This window comes from Cydia amplana, chromosome 17 (genome assembly GCF_948474715.1).
Source record: "Cydia amplana chromosome 17, ilCydAmpl1.1, whole genome shotgun sequence".
In the NCBI taxonomy this organism is placed as follows: domain Eukaryota; kingdom Metazoa; phylum Arthropoda; class Insecta; order Lepidoptera; family Tortricidae; genus Cydia; species Cydia amplana.
In genome coordinates this window covers 11790106-11815786 of record NC_086085.1, presented here as the reverse complement: position 1 = coordinate 11815786, position 25681 = coordinate 11790106, and the positions used below count along the sequence as shown (strand labels likewise).

The 25681-nt window shown below is 35.6% G+C and overlaps 3 protein-coding genes across 3 annotated transcripts in view; 1 reads left to right on the top strand and 2 right to left on the bottom strand.

Annotated features, from left to right (window-relative positions):
- The window catches only part of LOC134655967 (hemicentin-1-like), a 230413-nt gene that overhangs the window by 59562 nt on the left and 145170 nt on the right, over window positions 1-25681 (bottom strand). The gene's annotated exons all lie outside the window — the stretch shown is intronic.
- LOC134656043 (uncharacterized) lies at window positions 11934-14923 on the top strand. The gene is made up of 2 exons (XM_063511559.1): window positions 11934-12287; window positions 13823-14923. The coding sequence occupies exons 1-2, from the start codon at window positions 12096-12098 to the stop codon at window positions 14921-14923; spliced, it is 1293 nt and encodes a 430-aa protein (XP_063367629.1). The 5' UTR covers window positions 11934-12095.
- Window positions 15515-17259, bottom strand: LOC134656017 (uncharacterized). Its single transcript, XM_063511533.1, has 3 exons — window positions 17129-17259; window positions 16712-16905; window positions 15515-16494 (listed from the first exon to the last, which is right to left on the bottom strand). The coding sequence occupies exons 1-3, from the start codon at window positions 17257-17259 to the stop codon at window positions 15515-15517; spliced, it is 1305 nt and encodes a 434-aa protein (XP_063367603.1).

The window sequence follows — 25681 nt, the reverse complement described above, 5'->3', positions numbered from 1 at the left end:
TTTAGGGCCGACATTTATCTCGGCGAGTTAATTGGGGCACTGTTTTCCCTCAATACATATTAATAAATGTCTGTAGTATACTACTGTACAGTACATACCAGCTATCATGGTCACATTTTATCACCTGTCATGCCATGCGTCACTTTCGCTTACATATTTGTTAGAACGTGACAGCTGACAAATGATAAAGAGTCGGCCATCTTAGCCCTACAGTACTTTCTCACCAACTTTTCTATTGTTTTTACTGCTGACAGATTTAATTTTGTATTACAATATAGCAAACAAATAAATAGGTACCTACATATAAAAACAATTAATGTTTCTCTGTCACTTATTTAGTGTATTAGGTCGTAATATTATCAGAAATCTTATCGCAAGCTTGTCATGATAAACAACCATTTTCTAATATAGGGAGTCGGCGAACCGAATACAAAGAAACGAAGCAAGCATTTTTCTATTAAACGTCCATGAAAACACCTTCCAGTTTACATTTAAACAAAAATATTCTCCGCCTCATTCTACACATCATACGGAACTGTGGGAAATCGAATAAAGCAAGTCAAAACTCAATTTTCGGCACAAAAGAGCTTCCTAAGCATCAGCATTCAGCAGGAATGCTATTGTGATGTGTTCATTTTGATTTGTGAGCGCCTAGTGAATATAATATCGACTGGCACGGAACTCATTGTCGCCTTTTAGAGGTACATTCTAAAAACACGGCTGCTAACGAGCCGAGAACTCGAGAACAAATTTAAGGTGTTTCCATTGTCTGTGATCGGAAACGTTGTAAAAAGAAAGATTGTTGTCTTTAGATTCGATCAGACTGAAAGCGGTGCGGCGGGAAAGGACTGGAACTGGTGTTTATTGAGAAAAAAATAAACATGATTTATTGACGCGGTGAAAAATGAGCCTTGAATACATTTTGTAAATACTTTTACTCTACAAATTATATTTCTAACCACACCTAAATAAACTGAAATTCAGGGTTATTTTGGGCTTCCTTTATTGTTGGAAGTTCATGTGTTCTTAAGATTTCCAGCAATTTTAGGGTACTTACCAAGAACAACGAGCACTATAGATTGAACTGTAATAAATAAATAAAAAGTGGCTAAGTTTTTGGAATCGAAGGCACTAATATAATGTAATAGGTAGAACATCGAAAATAATTATGAATAAATGGGGACACTTTTTTTCCAATGTAGAATCAATATCGCTTGTGATATTGAAAAATAACCTAAATTACTGGGGTTCCTAAGAACACAATAGTTACACCAGACCGTAAAATTGCACGGCCATTTTGTGAATGAATTATTTCATAATGTAGCCAAAATAATAAACACGCTTCAGTCAATACCGAGTCCTAAATCATTAGCAGCAGACGCGTTACGAAAATAGGTTGTCTAAATCTAAGCGGGTCCCACCTCAAAATTATAACCAAATCGATCAATCGGCATGCACCTATACCCTGCATATGCATAGCCATTACGTGAATACGGCATCCTATTACAGGGATTGTGTTTTGGGCGCGGATCGGTCGCGTGCTGCAAGTCGTTTCGAACCCACGACCTTATGGATCGTATGCACGTATATAAACAATGGCCCACTAATGTTAACCTTAGTGCATTTACTTGTGTTATACAAACCGTCTTGGATTAGATCGGAATACATTTCTTAATGGGTTGAAATGTACATTTACTTTAATGGAGCGCAACGAATGTTGACTGTATTTACTAGTCGTTAATAGCATTTTATAATAAAGTTAAAAATACTTAAGTAAGTAGGTAAAACTATGATTCTGTAGATAATAGAATACTTATTTTATTATTTTTATGACTGCAATATTTTTTTATAAAATTTAGTCACTTCTACAGCTACCTATGACGAATATAAATCAGAAAATATTTCAAGAATATTATGACCACTTAACTATAAATTAGTATCTTTATACTAACTTCCAAAAGCATAAAATGCTATTTGCAATGTGAATTGTGTAATTTTAAATATACCTAAGTTCAAATAAATCAAAACAAAGATAGAGAGGCAGTTTGTGGGTCTAACTTTCGCCAATTTAACACGTCTTTGGCTTGTTAAGATTTCATCGTCCTTCCACTTCGATCAACACGGAAGGGATGCGGCATTCGCACTATTTCCCCTCTGCCTAGGTACAAGATCAACTGATCTAGCGCGGGTAATAAAACTAGTTGCGCTCGGATTTTTAACTAGACCGAGTCCAGACGCGCGAGTGAACACAGCAGCAGAAAAAATGCCTAATTGCTCGGTTTTTTGTTGTAAAAAGAGGTCGGGGACATCAAATTTACAAAAAGAAGGTGTTACATTTCACATGTAATATTTTTTTTACATGTCATACGTTTAATTACATTTAAACACAATTATTATATTTTAGTCTCATGTAATTGCTGGATTTATCGATTTTTCTCGCCCAGTACAAATTGCGGATCCGTCGAGTGACAAATCCGACTTCTCATCTCTTGACGAAATTGTGTTAGTGTGCGTGTTGTGACACTTGTGACTCGTCCGTACACAAAAACAGATCGAGGTGTGCAAGATTTGTCTGTGTAGGGTGTCATTTTTTATGTATTTGTGTCGTCATTACAAATTGGATTTTGTACGTAAGTGTGTGAGAAGTGCGACTGTGTGCACGTTCCCCCACCCGCGAAAAATGGCAGAATGATTTGAATGTCAAGATATCGCTTGGGCCTATCCCTTCCGACGTGTTGGAAGCCCGTGTTGATCGAAGTCCTTCCACATCGAAGCTATTTTTAGCAGCAGTTTCTAACTTAGGTACTTCTCTTAAAATAACTTGTAGCACTCAGGAATTCAAAAGCTATCCTGAGGTAGACAATTAGGCCTCCATTCTATCACGCCACTTTATTTATTGTGAAAGCACTTAACCTCAATAACTAATTATTGTTTTCCTAGTCGAACGAGTTTATAGTTAGGTATATTTGTGGGTTTGAGCTACTTATAGCGTACCTTGGTACAATGCCACAAGGGCCTATAATTTTAGATTTAAGCTAGTTTTTCATTTCTTTTAGTAATACCACTGTATATATCTTGTTTGTAAATATAAATTGTTATTGACCTGATTTTAATTACGTATTTATGTTTAACAGTGACTTCAATATAAGGTCAGTAAGTAAAATGTCACTTTGATTTGATGAAGTTTTCTCAGTAGGTAGTTTCCAAAATTAAGGGTTCAAGACCCAAAATTTGCTACGTAATGAAGTTTTTTGTTTAGTATTATTATTTATGCATTTGTTTTCTATTAACCTTTCAATATCAATCATAATTTATTTTTAAATAATGTGTAGGTACCTAAACAATATTTCAGAACAAACAAACATGTAATTTGAGTACCTGTCTATTATAAATACGAGTAACTTCTATGAATCAATCATTCACTCATCTTTAATGTTAAAATAAAAACATTAATAGCATAGTAAAGAAAACTTGAGGCTTCATTACAAAGTTGAAAGATAGGTTAAATATTTAATATATTTATGTATTATTATGTTATGATTACATTACCTACAGTAATTCGGACCCGGGTCCGGATTAATCCTAATAAGGCCTAGTTTCCCCTCTGGGTTGGAAGGTCAGATGACAGTCGCTTTCGTAATAATTAGTGCTTACGCCAATTCTTGTGATTAGTTGCCAAGCGGACCAAGTTCCCATGAGCCGTGGCTAAAAATGCCGGGATAGCGCGAGGAAATTGATGATTCCCTCGTACAGTCATTGTCAAACATTTCTGATGTGAAACTACGAGTATCTGTATACTTCTTCTTGTATATCTATTAATTAATTAATACCTTTAAACGAGCAATTCTTGTTTATTTATATATTTATTATATATATATATATATATATATATATATATATATATATATATATATCGGGTATCTCGGAAACGGCTCTAACGATTTCGATGGGGGTTTTTATATGTTTTCCGAGCGAAGCTCGGTTACCCAGATATTACCTACTTATGTGGTAGGCAAACGATATTTAATTTGCTTAACCTAGAAGACATTTACCATTTTTGCGCCTAAATAAACTATAAGTTCCGCAAAAGCATTCTTTATAACTGAGACTTAAATTGATTTGGGACAGTACCGTAAAACGGGGTGAGTAGGTTTCGCGGGGCGAGGTGGGTTATGAATGGGGAGAGAAGGTTTGAGAGGGGGGTGAGAAGGGATTTAAGGCTACTGCTACAAAAATAATGTATTCCAATTTAAAATGGAGCTATAGTACGCATAATAAAAAAAATAATCGATCCAACAATCTTCCAAAATCACCTTTGTATGAAAACCCCTCTCACCCCAAATACGAGGTACTACGTGGTGAGGTGGGTTTTCCTCTTTATCATCAAAGTTATGAAATGGAACTACCCAAAATAAAATAAAAACTAAAATACAAACGTCCGGAACACTTATTATATACACCATTCAGTTTTCATATGTAAAAATAAAATGTTATCGAGGTTTCAATTTCAGTTTTGACCCCTGGCCTGAAAACCAACGTTGTAGTAGGTAAGCCTGCTGCAACACATGCTGAGGTTCGCTCCTTTTAGCATCATAATTTAAAAAACTTATATCTACATGTAAACAAATTAATTAATTCTAAGGCTATTGTTTAATTCTAAGGCTTGTAATGTATTGTAGCATTGCCTGGTAAACATCTTTCAATGTGGTGTTAAATAAAAAAATTATATGTCTATGTTTATGATCCTACTCACCCCATTTTACGGTAGTAGCCGAGGTTTATCAAAAATCGGTATTGCGCGACATTGAATCCGAGTCGGGTCACGTTCTCGCCGCGGGGACCGCGGGCCCACTGTCCGATTTTGGATCACGTGAGATGGATTCGAATACAATAATCGATTTATACCTAGTCATATTACTGTGTTCGTATTTGCCAGGTATTAGGAAGATAAAAAAAAAGATAGTTTATTCAAGTAGGCATAATTACAATGCGCTTATGTACGTCAAATAAAGCTAATAGGTAGACCGGCTCCAACCCTACACCTCTGCCCCTAAGCTCTGCTCTGCCTCTGCCTCTGCTGCTAAGAATTCTTGGTTGGGAATATTTAGATTTAAAGTGGAATGAACTTGCCTTATAAGCCCTGCGTTTTAAATTATTTTGTATCGTAAGAAAGAAAAGTTTGACCAATTTAGGTTTATACAACAACTACGCTTCAGTGAAGTAGCTAATGCCGCACAAATAGTACAATTCAATGTACATGTGTACCATAGACAACAACTTAAAATAAAGATAAAAACAAAGGAGGTTTATCAGACTTATTTTTTGTCAACTAGCCAGCACAAAACGTCTATCGCACGCATCGCATCGAGTGATTTGAGGACTGATATGTTAAGTAAGTTCAAGCAAATCGTTACAAAATAGGTTGTTCTTGTCTGGCAATCATACGATAAGCTTTAGCACTGTTCTTTGAGTAAATATGGTATTTTATTGCAATAATTACATAAAATATGCTTAAATAAGGTAGGTCCTTTTTAACTGGTGTGGTTAATAATGCTACAAAGGATGATGTTCCACTCCCAGACAAGTTTGGCCCAACACTCGCTAAACATGGGTGGTATATTATTAGGCTCTAAACATGAAATGAAAGTCCCGACAGTTATTGGAAATTCACGGACACTTCACAGAACATTATAAAAGAGGAATTTATCCACGATTTTGAGGTTAGGAATTCTGACTTGTATTAACTAATGGGTATGATCGTACGGGCCATGTTAAATATTATTATGCCTTATTACAAGGAAATAAGGTGCCGTAAATAGTGTAAACATATCGTAAATAGTGTAATCCATTTTAAATTCAATTCCTTCCTTAACAGCTACGAATCCATTGTTTCAAGAATGTCATTAGTTTTTTTTAAATGGTTTGAATAATGACAATTGTGACAGAAGCGGTAGAAGGACGCATGGTATGATTTATTTTCTCACAGAAAAAATATCGCGTTTAATTGAAAGTATCTATTTTACTTATTTTCGGTACTAAGAAGTGTCCGTTGCAATCTAATATATGTATGAGATTGTAAAAAATATGATTACATTTATCGTATATATAGCATGCTTATCGAATCGTAGGCCAAATTCGGCATGATCCTTTCACCAAAACCTTAATAAAATACGCCAGTATGAAAACGTCCTTAGCTCGAGGGAATGTACAGTCGTACCCAGCGCAGCGCTTCAGTCACGACAAGTCCCATAGGGCCGGCCACGTGATGAAAATGGCTTCCTAGTAACGTTATCTGCGTCGTAAGCGTGACTAGTGACAGTAAGGTTTGTCAAATTATAGTTAGCTGCAGCAGGAAAGTTTACGAAACTAAGTTACATGGTATGGATTCGTTTTCAAAGTGATAAACGAGTATACTTAAAAATACGAACGGCTTTAAGAGGCAACAGGAGTGGTCATTTCTCCATACAAACGTACTCGACTGTTTCCTCCGTGGGTTTCAAAACTAGAGCAATGGTTTTTTTTCAACACAGATTATTTTTGTCAATATCTGTGTCGAACCGTTTTGCTTTTTTTGATATTTTTGTTTTTTAAGGCGCTAGAGCCCTTCAAAAATGGCTAAAATGGCCTAATTGACTATGCCGCAATGAGAGACCTGGTATTCAAAACTGATATCAATTAGTCAAAAATGCAAATTTATATTTCCAAATTTGGTTACGATTGGTTAAGTTTTGGAGGAGGAAACAGTCGAATACGAAACCTCGATTTATGAGATTTTTACGCAGGATTTTTCGCCTTGTCCTTATCGCACTAGTTTTAGGAGCCGCTTCCGTTAGCGAGACGGGTATATTTACCTAAAACATTTAAATCTCAGCTCCTGTTTCGTCTTAACATTAATATAATTACTAGCTTATATTTAGTTTTTAGTTATTTATTTTAGTATTACTAGCTTCTGATTGTGACATCGTCTGCGTGCAATGATGATGATGATGATTGATAAATAATATCGTGGCTTTTCTTGGATCTCTGGTATATCAACAATTACTTTTTTTATTTTTAAAATAGTTTTTATAGAACAAAAATCTCGATCCCTACGTTTCAATTTGCAGTTGTGTTATAAGTACATATAATTCTAATGTAATTTTAAAAACAAATCCGAGATTATATGACAAACCAGAAAAACCGTAGTTAAACGAATTGAATCGTGGCCCCTATTTCACCACGGCGAGAGGTGCGACAATTCGACAAATGTCACTTTTTCTGACGTCACAGGCATCCATGGGCTACGGTTACCGCTTACCATCGGGTAGACCGTATTCCTGTTTGCCACCATCATTGTATTATTTAAAAAAACTTTATTATATCGGCAAAAAACAGGTATTTCTCTTTCGAAGTTTATGATGATGATGATGACAATTGTCACACGATTTAATAGAACTTTCGGTAAATCTTGACAGAAAATGAGTTCTGTGTCGGAATTTCGTGACAATTGTCGTATTTCTTGTGTCAATTGTCATAGCTTCGCAAAATAATTACCTACTTATTTATTGGCGATATAATGGAGTTTTTTTTAATTAATATGTTGGTGGCAAACAAGCACACCGCCCGTCCGATGGTAAGCGGTTACCGTAGTCTATGGAGGCCAGTGACGTCAGTAACAGTGATGTCGACAATTGTCGCACCTGTCACCGTGGTGAAATAGGGGCCAATCGCGCGCTACTCAATTTCTCTTACTTGCAAATCGTGTTACGGCGAGAACCCCTGTTGCGTAGTATTGTTGAAGCGGCCCCTTACACACATACTCTTCACGTAAGTTTTTGGTTCATACAGATTTAGGTTCCTATTCATCTTATCTGTTCCTAAAAGATGACATTTGGTAGGTAGCTTTGTGTTTTTAATATTTTTTTAATTCGGATTTTTTCTGTGCATAAGTAGGATGTAAAAATAAATTGAGCCTCATCTACGCTATTACCAAATGTAATTTAAATATAAGAATAAATGTAATAAAGCTATCGCGGAAAAAACTATCTAAAAATCAAAAAACTTCGAAATGCCGGGAGGTGCGCCCCTAGCTTGAATGTAAGAACTTCGCTTAGTATCGCTTGCTCGTTTAGCTATCTTTCGTACTTTTCAAAACGGGTCACCATCCACGCAAAGTGACTCGTTTTGTTTTCTTGGAGTGTATTAAACACGTATTTAATCAACACTTCTAAAGTTTGAAAGTATTGGAACCGGTTACAATCCGATAGAGACATGTACAGGGTGTCTCATTTAAATCGGTCAGTATGGGAAAGTCTGAAACTATAAGATATACGAAGATCTGTTCTTAGAAACCATGTCATCGATTTTAATAACATGAAAAACTGCATTCATACTTTAAAAAAAAAACCTGTACTCAGCTCGGGAATCGAACCCGGACATTTTGAAAAAACTAATTTTATTTGGATATCGATTGTGTAGGTCTTAAACAGTACATTTTACTATGAAACATGATGTCTAAAATGAATAAAATGCATTGTTTTCATATTATTTAATTTATTTTAGCAAGTGTTCGAAATGGGTAAGTAATAGAACGTATACAAACCTATAATATATTGCTCAGAATATATAAATTCAATTAGTATAATTTTGAATGGCATAACGTGCAATAAGTATAACGTGCAATACGTATAACAATGAATTCTATAATTTTATAATGTATAATGAACTTTACATATAATACCGTTTATGATAAGTATAAAAAGGTATAACTTTGAAATAATATAATATACAAAACACGCAAAATACGCAATAAACCTAACCTTGTGTTTTTCTGCGGGGTAACAGTTCTAACCTAACCTAACCTACTTTTCTGGTAGCAGTTTTTTCTGTGGGGGGTCACAGTTCTAACCTAACCTAACCTACTTTTCTGGCAACAGTTTCTTTCTCTGAGGGGTCACAGTTCTAACCTAACCTAACTTACTTTTCTGGTAGCAGTTTTTTCTGTGGGAGGTCACAGTTCTAACCTAACCTAACCTATTTTATGGTAGCAGTTTCTTTTTCTGTGGGGTAACAATTCTAACCTAACCTACTTTTCTCGTAGCAGTTTCTTTCACTGAGGGCTCACAGTTCTAACCTAACCTAACCTACTTTTCTGGTAGCAGTTTCTTTCTCTGAGGGGGTCACATAATTCAAACCTAACCTAACCTACTTTTCTGGTAACAGTTTCTTTTTCTGAGGAGTCACGGTTCTAATCTAACCTAACCTACTTTTCTGGTAGCAGTTTCTTTTCCTGGGGAGTCACAGTTCTGACCTAACCTAACCTTCTTTTCTGACAGTAATTAGTTTCGATGACCTATGAAATACTGAGCTATCCAAATAATTTTACTGGTGTTTTGTTCAGATATTTATATGAGATGTTATTCATTATTTTAATTTATATGCATAATGAATGTTATATTAAATGTAATTAGTTTATTTGTATTTTATACCAAACAGCGGTATGTATAGTGTATGTTATATTATTTTTATGTTATCTTTATTGAAAATATAGATTTAGTGCATTATACATAAGATTAGTATACGTTTTGAACGTTTGTAAATTGAAATTATACCAAAAGTGCGTATTCATTATGATACGCACCCGTTCGAAATGACCACCGCCTTTTTATTATTTTGAGTACAGGTTTTTTTTAAATATATGAATGCGGTTTTTCATGTTATTAAAATCGATGACATGGTTCCTAAGAACAGATCTTCGTATGTCTTATAGTTTCAGACTTTCCCATACTGACCGATTTCAATGAGACACCCAGTATAAACTAGACTGTAGCATGGTGAATGACGAAATTACTTTTAAGATTATGCGTGAACATTATCGAAAATATCATTTAAAAACATCAGGGATGGGTTTTACGCTAAAATCGTGGGAACGACTCATGCATTATGATAATTTGTTCCATAACCACCGGAAGAGTCACCACAGAAAACTTACACAATAGATGGAACATAATAAATTTACCTACTCACGCTCACCATATTATTATATGCGCTCCGATACATACAAATATCTTAATATATGGGTAAGAGATTCATTATTTCAGTAGCAAAAACGCTTACTTACATGCCTGCGGTACGGTCATAAAAATATTAAGAAAAATTAGTACCTACCTACCTAATTGGGATTGGTTTTACCTTAACCGTATATAACAATAGTTTCCTAAAATTTGCCTGTACATACGAAAAGTCCTATCTTAGTTATTTATGGCGCTATACTAAACGTTGGTAAAAGGTAAGTGCAACCCGCTGTAACATGAGCACTGACGCTGACGTCGCTGACGCATATCTACCGATACGAAGTTTTTAAATGTAACAGGGATTTCTGGTTGAGTCAAGTTATTAAATATCAACACGGACAAAGCGCCAAAAATGTGTACTTATACACGACTTTATTGCCGATATATTAAGGTAGTGTATACATATTATTAGCACTGTGTCCGTTTCGATATTTACAACCTTGATTGTACCTAATAATTCGGAGTCTACGATAGTCAGTCAATGACCGGCAAGGCACAAAATTTGAATGCCCGATGGCACGTGAGGCGCACTTATTAAAAAAGCCGATTCGTATATTTTTAATCCTATAAAAATACGAAAAAACGTCCCTAATGCTGCTACGGATTTAAAATATAAATTGACACGTGCTGCGCCTCGCAACGAGACTGGGCCTTGTATTCTAATAAAAGAGGAGACTTTTTAACAGTTACCGTAATCAAAATATGTAATTACATTATACCTGTTACACTTTCAGATACTTACAATTTATTGAACATTCAGTATTAATATAGATAATCAGAAAATGTTATCTAAATATACAGTCGCGGGCTCATAGATAACAGACAAAGGGCCCGATTCGGATTTTGTAATAGACATCTATTAGATATCTTTTAGACATCGCCAAGATACGACGAATGTTTAAGATTTAACCTGTCAAATTTGACATTTCCGCGATTCTGGAGATACTCTTGAACGATTTCCACAAGATATTACTTAGAGATCTAATTCACATCTAATAGATATCTACACGATCTAACGCAAAAGTGACATTGGTTGCCCGAATTGCGCTGAAAAAGAGGACTAGTTGAAATCTAAACTATAATGTATCTAGAATGGATCTAGTACGTGTCGTCTCTTGTGAATATCTTGAAGTTCGAATACGGCAGAAAGCAAGGTACGACGTACGACCGCGAAAGGTGAAACAAGCTCCACTAACAAAGGAATGTCAACCCTTAGGCCCAAAATACACTTGTAAGTTTTATTTACGTAAGTAGGGACACAGCTATACTACAGAATGAGAGATGAATATCATTATCTCATTCTAACAAATAGCTTTGTCCCTACTCACGTAACTAAAACTTACAAGTGTATCTCGGGCCTTAGAACTGGGGTAGAATGTTTTGGTTGGAGGCTTTTTTGATGATGTGGGAGGCTGGGAGGCAAACGAGCAGACAAATCGTCCGACGGTAAGCAATTGTCGCACATGGACACATGAAACACCAGGGACCCGTTTCTCAAAAGCTTGTAACTTGTAATACAAGTGGAAGTTCCTTTCTAAGAAAAGCTGTCAAAAAGTGACATTATCTAGTGTATTAGGAATGGGGAATGGATGAAAATATTAAAAGTGCCTGATTATTTTTCTGGTGATAGGACTAACCATTTCTAGTTACAGAAAAAAGTTACAGATTTTTCGGTTGCGTCATACATTTTATAAAAATAAAAACATTTTGCTTCACCGCTCGTCCGGCCCATTACGGCTGTTAAGACATTTGTCAAAGTCTTAAAAAGTTAAGGCTACTTGAATCTGTGGTGGGCAATGACATTGACAGTTGATTGACAGCTTGTCACCTCGCAGAATTCATAACCGTTTGTGCTCTCATCTGGTGAACTGCTTTCTTTGATATATATGTGCGGCTTATCGACTCGTTTCTCCACCCGGACCTCTGATATTGCCTGCTTCAACGACGACCTTCGCTTGTGAACCCCGGACCTGATTTTGATAGCAACTTCGACGACCCTTGCAACTGAAACTGGACTATTGGTTTTGTGCCGTGTTTAGCACCATGAATACAAATACTTATCAACGGTACAAAGATCCTAAAACATGCTTTATACCAACTTGCTCCAAGACTGATCTGAAAAACCCGGATTTGAAGTTTTTTACTGTAAGAAAAGAGCTGAAAGAACGTTGGTGTCAAATGGTTGGCAGGAAGTGCCCAAACCGAGCACTGTTTTGCTGTGAGGACCACTTAAATGTAAGATGCCTTGTCTTGTTTACTATTCTGTAAAAAAAATAACCTCCATGTTAGATTTAATGAAATGCCATGTTTTTATTGTGTAATTATGGATTAAAATATTGAATGTAGGTAATCTGGTAACAAAATAGTTTAATGTGAATACGATTTATGTTTAAAAACCCTTTCTCATACCACTGAGTTTCTCAAAACTTTATATTAGAATAACAGATGTAGTTGTCAGTACTTACATGATCCTATGTAGGCCTAGTTTTCTCCAGTTAAAAAAAATTGTGCCTATGCCAATACTTAATATTATATTGCCCAGCAGACCCCAGGTTCCGTAAGTGAGCCACAGCAAATACCAGGGAACACTTGGAAAATGAAACTATACCTAAATGTTTACTATATTTTATTCATATTTTTACAGTTTGAAGAAGATTTAGAAAATTATGGACAATGGATCTCTGGTGCAAAGCCAAGATTGAAAATAAATGCCACACTCAAGAATTTCTCAAAAAAACCATTAACTGCAATCAATATGAATATGGAAGATCGGCCATCAACTTCAAGTGCTGCTGGCATGCAGGTCTCTCACAGTGTAAGTATTCATAATAGTGATGCCAAACAATGTATTAATATTCTATTAATATTCTTGGGTACAGTACCTGTACTGTAAAGTCCCGACTTTGGCGCCCTTCGTTGAAGTTTTCAAACATATTTTGGGCCAAGCTCGCGTCGTTTAAAACTTTTTTTTTCATTTACCATTTTGGCGCCCCTCTTGCCATCCGGCGCCTAAAGCGGCCGCTCCACTCGCTCTACCCTAGATCTGGGCCTGGCTACATGTGATAATTATAAATTTTATTAAATTTTTCTTAAATCACTTATTTTCAAGTTTAATGTAAGTCAATGTTGTGAAATAAGCACTTGACTTGAAAAGGTATACCTAAGTAAAAATTACTAGTGGCCATTGAGCATGAAGATGTGTTTACAGAACTCAGAAATGAATATTATGTCTAATATTTGTATACCAATGCACCTTCCATCGCCCACACTATTAACTGTCCATCGGTATACCTTATTACAAAAGGCATAAGGTCAGAATCAGAACGCATTTATTCGTTATATAATAGGTACATTGTATTGGTCTTATAGTTAAAGCATATTGCGAATGCTATGTTTTACCGCTAGCGCTAGGCATAAGAATTTGATTACCTATGTATAAAAAATAAATAAATAAATAAATATTATGGGACAATCTTACACAAATCGACCTAGTCCCACGGTAAGCTCATAAAGCTTGTGTTGTGGGTACTAGACGACGATATATATAATATATAGATACATATATTATAAGTACTTAAATACATAGAAAACATCCATAACTAAGGAACAAATATTTGTGATGAACACACAAATAAATTCCCTTACCGGGATTCGAACCCGGGACCTCCAGCTTCGTAGGCAGGGTCACTACCGACTAGGCTACGGAGGCCGTTAAACTAAATTAAACATTCACAAGTCTAAGGTATGCTACATTTGTATTTTTGTTTCAGGTTGACTCAGCTATACAGTGTGATAAAAGAATAGGAGTTTCAAACAAGTATGTTATGGCCCAGGCAAAGACTCAAACCAGAGCTACTCAATTCCGTGGGCGAAAAATAAAAGAAAGAGTAATACCATCACGAATGATGCAACTACCCAACACTGAGGAGAGCCCCAATCAATCACCATCCTTGTTCGGGACATCCAACTTTGACTCGTCTTCGAGTGCTCAACAAGAGCATATTGAAAAACGTGGCAGGGAGCACCTACTTAAAATTATTGCCAACAAACCTAAATTGTTTTTAGGTCTGCCAAAAAGCTTTTGGTGGATTATTAATTTCATTGCCCAGGAGTGTTCTTGTTTGGCATTTCATATAATTTTAACTTTCTTTAAATTAAAAAACAATGACTCGTTGGCTAGGATGAGTGAAGAGTTTCAAATGGCTAGGTCAACCATACGTTTAGTGTTTGAAAAGAATGTGGTAGTTTTGTCGACATATTTTCAAAATTGTATATATTTACCTCCACTGACAGAAATAAAAAAAAATTTACCATTAGCATTTAAAATTAGATATTCGAATGTACAGTGCATTATAGACTGTTTCGAGATTCAAATAGAAAAACCCAGTGATCCAGAGAAGCAAGCGCAGACTTGGTCGCAGTACAAATCATGCAACACAATTAAATATTTGATTGGCTGCACACCCGCTGGATACATATCATTCATCTCACAGGGTTATGGGGGACGTACATCTGACAAAGCCATCACGGAGTGGAGTGGCTTCGTTGATGTTCTTCCCCTAAATGCGGTAATCATGGCCGATCGAGGATTTAAGGAGATTGAATCCCTTCTAAGTACAAAAAATGGAAAACTCTTAAGACCTCCTAGTGTCTTTGCCAATCAAAAAATGTTAAAAAAAGATGTAATTAAAACTAAGGTGATTGCCAGTTTGAGGGTGCACGTTGAGCGTGTAATTAGGAGAATACGGGAATTCCATATGTTAAAACCTCACTCTGTGGTTAATAACAAACACATAAAATATTTGGACGACCTAGTCATTATAGCGTGCGGGTTAAGTAATCTTCAGAATCCGATAATAAAAGACGTTTGATATTAACTATTATGTTGTTTTATTTTATCACAAATCATAGGTAACCCGAGTGAAGTCCAGTGCTGTGGCCATATAGAGGGTAAGGCCAAATGACGACCGTCTGGCCTAGTGGGTAGTGCCCCTGCCTGTGAAGCCGATGGTCCGGAATTCGAACCTCGGTAAAGGCATTATTTGTGTGATGAACACAAATATTTGTTCCTGAGTCATGGGTGTTTTCTATGTATATAAGTATGTATGTATTTAGGCATAGTACAAGATTTGCATAGTTTGGGGCTAGGTTGATCTGTGTATGTCCGTGATGTCCCCTAATATTTAATATTTATTTATTTAAATGCCTCCAAAAAGCTTGGGGAGCTAGATAAGAAAACACTTAAACTTGCCAATTAAGAGGATTGCAATTCAGCTGGGACTTGTAACTAGATTGCAGTCCATCTGTTTCAGCCTCAAGTGGCCTAACATTGCATTTTTTAAGGGTTAGGCTGATATACTTTAATACTAATATACAATACACTATCAATAGGTGTTAAAATGAGTAATAATCAGGTCAAGATAAATATATTTATTTAAGATAAATACAAAGTTCATAATTAATTATGCTGTAGATGCACTTTTCAAAATTACAGGATACACATTCTCTTTCCAAAATTTCTCTGCATCTTTCATCAAATTATCGATATAATCTTTATCAAAGTTTACTATAATCTTCTTAATTATCCCGTTGCTCTCAAATTTTGGGTCCGCTACACAGAACAAACACTTATTTTTGCCAGCCGCTAGCATCTCTAATTGCACTTGGGCCATGAACTTATTAGCAATTTGCCCATTCTTTATATAGTTTTTTTTAGTTTTGTCAGAAATGGGACACTTAATTTCGACCACAAAGTCATCTCCAATGCCATCAGGCGATGCTCCAAAAATTCCATCTATTATCAAAAATCCACATTCTTCTATTTCTTTATTTATATCAGTTCTTAGTTTATTTAGTACTCGTTTTTCTAGGATTTTACCCCTTTTCATGGCTTTCGTTTCTGGTGCTTTGCTTCCTCCTAATATTTCTTCAACAAGACTGCCCTGGGGTGTCTTGCAATGAGCGACTTCATAAATCTTTGAACCTGTGATTCGGCCTTGTCGAATAGAATGCCACAGCTTCGAGTTCACTTGGCCTTCCGTTTCTTTCATGATTTTTTCTTTATTTTCTCGCATTACTTCTTTGCTAAATATTTTAAACTTATTGAAACTTGGAGTATTTTCCTTTTCAAAAAAATCTACCATCATGTCAAAAATGCAATATTTTGACATGATGGTAGTTGGTCTTTCAGGATCATATGCACTGAGCAGGCTTTTGCCACAACCATGTTTCATTGCTTCTTCTCTCAGTCTTTTTAGTACACGAGGGTCCTTTGGCCCCCTTTCGGCTACTTCTCCTTTCGCCAAATCTTTACACATTACCGGTCTTTCTAGAGCTCGTTTAAGGTTGGGTTTCGTCCAGTAGCATTGGACACTGGTAGGTGAAGGTTCATCACTTCGTTTTTGTAGCCAATGTAATACAACAACAGTATGTTTACACCCACCTAAGAAACAAAAAAATATATTTTAAACATATCTATAGTAAAACTTGTACTACTAATTCAGAACATTCACAAGCTCCGCTTTTCTTGAAATGACAGACTAATTTCCTTGTAGCACATATCTTTTAATATTTAATGGTAATATCTTATGAGGATAAGAGGTAATTATTACATTTTGCTTCTACAAAATCAATATGAACATTTTTATAGCAAAACTTACCAGCCCCCGCTGCACAGTCACATGAAGTATCTATGATTGATTCATTTGCCTCGTCTAGGTGGACCATCACAACATAGTATTTGCTTGTTACTCTTTGTTCAGGAACAACTTTCGCTCTTACATCACAAAGATTTCCAGTCCGTTTTATTTCGACATAGCCGATAGCAGTGTCAACATATGATTCTCTTGAAGACCTTAAACAAAAAAAATCATATAAACAAGTACTTACTTCTTTAATAATAAAATAGGTAAGAGTAAATGATACTTATTCAATTAAGGACCACGTGCAGACACTTTATGAAAAATGGCCATGGTCCCACGTGTTTATTTTTCGCTTGCCAGGTCAAGATCAAGATAACGCGCGGTAGTGTGAGATATGGTATGGGGTATGGGTAAGGTTCTAAGGTTAATACTTACGATAAAGCTTTGGCATCTCTTATTTCACCAGCATTATGTTTGTCGCTATTTTTCATAAACTCCATAAGCATATATGGGTCTACTTTTGGCAAATTTGATGAGTTTGCTCTAACAAAAGCAGCGGTATCCATGTTTGCCGAATTCAAATGCCAAGGGTCGTCGAAGTTGCTATCAAAATCAGGTCCGGGGTTCACAAGCGAAGGTCGTCGTTGAAGCAGGCAAGATCAGAGGTCCGGGTGGAGAAACGAGTCGATAAGTCGCACATATATCAAAGAAAGCAGTTCACCAGATGAGAGCACAAACGGTTATGAATTTTGCGAGAAGGTGACAACCTGCCAATCAACTGTCAATGTCATTGCCCCCCACAGATTCAAGTAGCCTTAACTTTTTAAGACTTTGACAAACGTGTTAACAGCCGTAAGGGGCCGGACGAGCGGTGAAGCAAAATGTTTTTATTTTTATAAAATGTATGACGCAACCGAAAAATCTGTAATTTTTTTCTGTAACTAGAAATGGTTAGTCCTATCACCAGAAAAATAATCAGGCACTTTTAATATTTTCATCCATTCCCCATTGTCTAGTGTCAGTTATGCATATTTATTATACAATTGTAAAATTAACTTCATGTTATTTATAAAACAATGTCGAGTTCTTATTCATATATGATAAAACAAGTCACAAAGTGTTTTATATTACTTAAGTTTCTCAGAAAGCCAATTAATACTAAAATCTTAAATTTAATAATTAAACTTCACTGAAGGTTTGTTTAATAAATAAAATAAATAAATAAAATCACTTTATTTCAGACAATAAGTTCATATAAAATTAAAATTGCTATAATATAAAATATTAAACTTAAACTAAGAATGCTTCAGTCGCCATATGACTCGTCTTATATTTTAAGAAATGGCGTTTCTTTATAATTAATATTCCGGAAAACCCACGTGCCGGTAACATGTTATAAACCAATAAACCTTACAATTATCTAAATCTATTTCAGGCGTAGGCTATATAAGTAATTTTCACCAAATTAGTACCTATTCAGAATTATCCATTAATAGATATTAAATCCTTACAGTGTAGGAATTTCAATTTAGTATACCTATTTTAGTAAACGTTTGAATTAAAAATAGCTCACTTGCCTTTACGGTGGCAAGTTTAATCCATTATTTAGATTGTTCGACCCGTTTTGACTATGTTAACGAATGTCGCTGCTTGGATTAAAGTTAATTAACTAGGAATTTAATTTCGCTCGACAGAAAATCGTATCGGAAACATCTTAAAGCGACTGATCATAGCTTTCCTTGTTAGTTCTGCAACAAAGTGTATGGGCCCGGTTCGGATTTAGAACTAGACATCTATTAGATGTCTATTAGACATCACCAAGATACGACAACGATATGTTTAAGATCTTGCCTGTCAAATTTGACATTTGTGCGATTCTGGAGATACTCTTGAACGATTTCCACAGAATATTATTACGATATTTTAACGTAAAAGTGATATTTGTGGCCCGAATTGAGCTGCAAAAGAGAACTAGTTGAAATCTAAACTACAACGTATCTAGTACATATCGTATCGTTCTGTAGTCTAGAACGGATCTTGTTTTCCGAATACCGCGGTCTGTGTCTGTCAAGCAAAGTATGTCAGTAGTAATGTACAGCAAAGTGAAGTAGAGCAACACTCTAAGAGCAGTATTGCGCTAAGAAAAGCAGCAATGTACATCGAACCAAAACAATTATCATAACCTCAAATTTTACAAACATTTACCATCAACGATCATAATTGTACATTGTAGGCACCTTGACTCTGCTTAAGTTCATGCACAATCTTATTTAATATATCTATCTATATTTAATACCTTTAATAATACCCTTAAACATGCTTATTTATTTATATATATATTTCAGAGATCTCGGAAACGGCTCTAACGATTTCGATGAAATTTGCTATATCGTCGGTGCGAATATAAAAATCGCTATGTGTTTTTTTACGATTTTTTGATTTTGGCATATTCCATTTTGGCATTCCGTTTTCAATTTCCCGTCGACCTATATCAATATTTTTTATAGGTATCTATGTATATTAGTTTTGAAAATAACTAACAAAATTTGTACAAAAAAATAGCTATGTGATTTTTTTGGCACATAACGAAATTAAATGCCTGGTTTTCCGTCGAGGGTGATGGCGATAATGTTGCACATGGCGATTTATTGACCCTAAAATCCGCTATGTATCATTTCTCGTGCTACGTTACTTTGGCAACAAATCGTTATGTGTAAACTTTACACATGACGATTTTAAGTGGACCAAATTTAAGTCGCTATTCGCGCAAAATTCTTGTTAAAATAATTTATACTGTAAAAAATTACGAAAAAAAACTGTTTATTTCTGCATAAGTATCATGTAAAAACCATTGATCTACCAGAAAAAAAATACAGGTGCAACAAATATATTACAAACAGGAAATAAACAGTTTTTTTTGTCTCCTGTAAAGTAGACAAAAAATACATAGCGGTTTTTTTATTCGCACCGACGATATGGGGGTTTTTGGGGGCGAAAAATCGATCTAGCTAGGTTTTATATCTGAGAAAACGCGCATTTTTTAGTTTTTATATGTTTTCCGAGCAAAGCTCGGTTTCCCAGATATTTGAAATTTAATGGTGATAGCAGAAATTTATCTTGAAATAGCAACGATTCAGAATGTAAACAATAATTTTGGCTATCATTCACGAGCCACATTCCACAGATAAATTACTCGAAAACAGTGTTGCTAACCCGCGATTTTTCAAATTTGCCGCCTTTTACTACTAACAAGATTTGCTTGACTCAGTATACATGTAAAGTTGTGTTAATGTTTTTTTACTGTATCTAAATAAAACAATAATTAAGCTACACGAGACTATTGTACTAAATAATTTTGTAGTGACTCTTACACTTCAAGATAATACCTAATTGAAATGTGCAAAAGGGAAGGCATGACGTATATGAAAATTTCATGAGTGCGAAAGAGGCAAGCTACAAAAGAAAAAACGTGACCACTTCTTAGCTTCATAGCGGCCGCTTAAATGTACCAAAACGTATAGTTAGCGGACTAAAAATACGAAAAGCTGTATTCAAAAGTGAAAAAGTCAAAATATATCTACTTTATTCATGTAGGCCTAGCAACAAGCACTTATTCAAGAAATACGGTGGAAGATTATATCTTAGATTATATTGTTATGTACAAACGCAAGTAATTTACGCGATCACATATTATATTTTTCAAATTTTATTACGAATTCGATCCGTCATTAAAGATAAGATAAGATAACATAAGATAAAAGATAGTTTATTCAAGTAGGCATAATTACAATGCGCTTATGAACGTCAAATAAAGCTAGGTAGACCGGCTCCAACCCTACACCTCTGCCCCGAGAAGATTTAAATCCCTCCGCAATTGGAGGAGGGTATCCCAATATGGGACCGGCAACAAACTCGGCGGGACACATCTTTTCAATAATAATTACATCTTATAATTAACATGCATTACGAGAAAATAAGGAAAAAAAATACAATTTAAATTACTATAGAATTCATGCAATTATACACATAAGGTGTAATAGAAATTTGATTTAGAAAATATACATATGTACATGGAATCATACAAATCATTATCTCCATTATCATCATTATCTTCCTTAGTGTTAGCACGTAGGCGGAGGTTGGAAGATTTTGAGGGGAGTCGGAGTCAAAAAGCGTGTGCTTCTTATGGCGTATATTGGGAAACTGCCATGAGTACGTTACAAATTCGCTATCCTAAAATAATTATAACTAATTACAGCGCCACCTATGCTTTGTATTGGGAACGAAGTACCTTTATGTAGATCGATAAGCCATCTAGGGATTCTAGGGTTCGATAGATAGATGTCGCTGTTAACTGCACAAGTTAACACTTAGTCAGGCGTGGCTCACTCCGCGATTTCGTCGCTTTGCTACAGGTAGCTAAAAGTACATCCGTTGGGCCCCAATTTTGGGGAAAGCCATAAGCCGCGCGTGGCGCTGTCGCCACCTAGCGGCCATATCTGTGCTGATCGTAACAGACACGTTTTGTTAGAGAGTGAGTATTCTGTACTTAGTACTATTATTTATTCTGTGACTTAGTAAACTAAAAGCGTATTATAAATATTTCCCTTTAATTAAGTAACATTGTTCAGTTCCATTATCAATCAAATATGTTTAAAGTTGACATAATGCAACACGTACGTTTCGTAGCAATCAGTTTGGTGATTTTACATTTTACATTTATTTTCAGCCATTACGGCAGTTCATGTAATTAATTACGCCGTGATTTCAGGAATTTAATAAAATTTATATGTCGGACAGGCGCTTTTATCGCTAAAGAGCGATATCATCCAGCCAACCATTAGGTAACGGAAAGAAAACGCTGTTACACGCTGAGGGTGTTCCAGCTTCGATCGCGCCACTACGTGCACTTCAACTCTTATGTGGTGCGCGTGCCGCGACCGCTGAAGGGGACCATCGAGTGCGCCGACTTCTGGCCGAAAGGTGTCGTGTTTCCGTGGTTCCGGGGCAAACTGCCGAATCCGACACAAGAGCAGCCGATGCAACGGAGCCACGCCGTTTTGTCAACTAAATAACTAGTGTTTAGTTTTAAGTTTATAAAATAAATATGTATGTTAGTCTGTAAGGTATTTGTAATATGTGGGCCTTGTTGCCCATTTTAAATTTCTAAATAAATAAAACACTTTATTGTACAAAAATCAGAACAAAACAGGAAAAATAACATTCGTTATTAGTACAAAGGCGAACTCATCCCTTTAAGGGAACTCTTCCAGTTAACCTTTGAGCAATTGAGATATGCTTAATACTAAACTCGATTCAGCAATAATAGCAATAGATAGCATTACTGATAAGATATCGTACGCTGATCAATCGTTTAAAGTATGCAATATGAACTTTCCAGCTACTTATAAGTCTTGTGTAATTTAGGTCCGCCTATCCTCAGGGCTCTCAAACTTGTTGTCCAAATTTCCGAAGTCATTTTTTGCGCATGTTATTATTGCTCCTCTCAAATTGTTTTCGTTTTAACAACTTTGAGCATCCACGGAATCTAGAACTACTTAAAATATTTGTGCTAGAAAATATTGTCACAAGACACTGGGATTAATTTATTTAACATTGACATTTCAAAGTTATTTATAAATCTACTCAATAGAATATCCTAAGCTAAGGCAGACTAAAAAGAATTATGTCAAAAGACAAAGTCAAAATAGAATATTACATTCTGCCATTTTAATCTGTTAAAATTTACAAAACGGATACTGCAGTGTCATTATTCATTACAAAAAGAAATGTATTCCAGGTAATCCATTCAATCAATTAAATATGCCTTTGAAACAAAGCGCAGCCTACAAAGCCAGTCAAATGCATCTGTAAATCCCTGCATTTATTCCACAGCTTAAAAGATGACCAAATTAAGAAGGCAGTATGTTTGTACAGAACTCGTACGTCCCTACAGCCTTCTTTCGCAGGGCGGATTTAAGTCGTAGAGTGCTATTTTTATACGACAGTTGGCCGTTTTCTCGGCGACTAAATCTATTTAATGTCTTTGGTGAAGGAAATCTAACGTATATTTAGGTAAGGAAATGTCTTTTAGAGCTGCTGATATTAACCATAAAAGGATGACAACTATGTAATTGTCTAATGCAGTCGCGTTACTTATATAATATTACACACGGTTGCTGCGTCGCCAGTTCCTTTTTCTTTGAACTTGGCTGGACACGCTACCGCGTGTCTAGATACCGTTGAATCTTCAAGCTCAATTATAGTAGGTTCGTTATCGTGCCTAATATCGGCTTCTTACCTTTATCAGAAGTGTTAAAACAAGCAACAACGGTTGCACTCCGGGAGTGCCAATAGAAGTGAAAACTCACCTCACTATGTTACCGACGCCCGGTAACACGATTCATACGTTTAGCGGAGGTATTCTATTTATTTATTATATATTATTATCATTCTCAAATAAGATCACACTTTTTCATTGACATGTTTATTTACATACTGCCATGACAAGGTCAAATTATTTGAACATAGGCAAAGAGTCTTGAAAAGGAGTCCGCAACATAAATGTCAAATAACATTGAGTTTTTCCTTATTGATTTAAATGCCATCTAAATTATGAGTGGCCATCTAAACCTTACGCCCCTTACGGTCACGTGATCGCCTTACGCTGTCTCGAGTTTATCATTTTTTCCCCACCTCAAAAAGTGCCCAGCGCCGCGCCGCTAAAGAAGTTTTCACTTCAAAAATTGCGTAACTTAGGTACACGACACTTTTCTGGGATGCCCCTATTTGTTTTGCTAAGCTTACTATACATACATATTTGTATAGATGGTTAAATTAAATGTACCCCCAATGAAAACAACGAGCAACGTCAACAACTAGCTTCGAACTTTTTATTTTTAACAATTCCTGTGATATTTTATAGGTAACATAAAGTAAACCATGCCGCTATAAACATCCTACTGCTTTATACTCCGCTTAGAACACTAGTGCGAATTTGCATAAAAGCAATAACCATAATTTTTCCAAGCATTTTTCAACCTAAAATTTATTCACCATACCATGGACTAAAGGACTCGCAATCGCCATTTTGAGTAGCGTGACTTTATATTTAGTTCCCAAAAGTATAGCAGATGTCTCTAGTAGTGTCAAATGTTGCAATAAGTGTGATTCTGTATCAATGCCATGTGACGGGTTGGAATGACAACTATCGTCATGCTCTCGTCTTGCCTCAATGTTGATAATATATTTCGTGAGATGGCGCTTCGACCATACCCCGTACTGAATTCGTTTCATTTGACGCATTTTTTTTGGATGTTTGATATTAAAAAAATATAAATATATTCATTCATATAAAATATAAATATAATAGCATTAGCGATGTCTTACTAATTTTAATAACTCGTAATACATTTTTCTGTCACATAATATTAATGTTACCGACGCGCGGTAACACGATACATTACATTTATAGTACATTATTGCAGAGGCCGGGAAAGAGCAATTCGTGGATGAGTTTCGATTTTGTCGGACGACGCGAAGCGGAGTCCGACAAAGAAGACGAATCCACGAATTGCTATTCCTGCCGAGGCATATATAGTGCTTTTCTCCAAACATGCGAGGAAATAAGCTCAAATAATAATTATTTAAGCATCAAGCATCACTCAAATCGAACCTTCACATCAAGAATGTCAAAAACAATTCCCCTCTAATTAATTTTTAAAAGTTAAAGGCACAAACTTATTCGGCCATTCAGTACCATTCAATATTCGTTCATTCAATATAATTGTGCAATATAGTTGGTCAAACCAATTTGTCAGTTAGTAAGAACCAGGAAAACTATACCCATCCTATTCTTTTGGGTGCTAGTACTAGAGTAAGACAAAGATAGTATGATTCTCTCTGTCTATGTTTGAAATGAGATAGTCCTTTGACAAACTATAAAAGCTTTAATATTAACACGGATTTAGATCCTTAAAAAATATATAAAAATAATCTTTGATTTTATTAAGCAGTATTCGCACGATCAGACACGAGCACAACGGTCTTGTAAGAACGAGACATGAAAGGCTTACTATCTCACTCTATCCTATAGCTTGAAATGATAGCTGATCGGGTCGTGTAGACGCGGCTCGCGGCTATAATAATTGGCTGTTTACGTTTTTTATTTTTAAAAAGTAAAAAACACTACAGTAATAAGTTATTACTGTAGTGTTTTTTTACTTCCCGTCCGCTAGAAAAGGACAGCGATAGTTTGATTTTTTTAAATTAGAGTTTGACAATAACGAAGATCTTCCCGTACTATTTTTGCTACAATAAGGTGAACATTTCCGAGCATATTGGAGAAAAGTATTTTTACCTATTTGTAATATATTTGATAAAGTTCTATTTTTTTATTGACATATTTATTTACACTGGGTACCATGACAACCTCAAATATTATACTCAACATATGTAACAAGTGCGAGTTGGACTCGCGCACGGAGGGTTCCGCACCATCAACGCGGCCAAGTGCGAGTCGGACTCGCCCATGAAGGGTTCCGTATTTAGGCGATTTATGACGTATTAAAAAAAAAACTACTTGCTAGATCTCGTTCAAACCAATTTTCGGTGGAAGTTTACATGGTAATGTACATCATATATTTTTTTTAGTTTTATCATTCTCTTATTTTAGAAGTTAGGGGGGGGGGGGACACACATTTTACCACTTTGGAAGTGTCTCTCGCGCAAACTATTCAGTTTAGAAAAAAATGATATTAGGAACCTCAATATCATTTTTGAAGACCTATCCATAGATACCCCATACGTATGGGTTTGATGAAAAAAAAATTTTTGAGTTTCAGTTCGAAGTATGGGGAACCCCAAAAATTAATTGTTATTTTTCTATTTTTGTGTGAAAATCTTAATGCGGTTCACAGAATACATCTACTTACCAAGTTTCAACAGTATAGTTCTTATAGTTTCGGAGAAAAGTGGCTGTGACATACG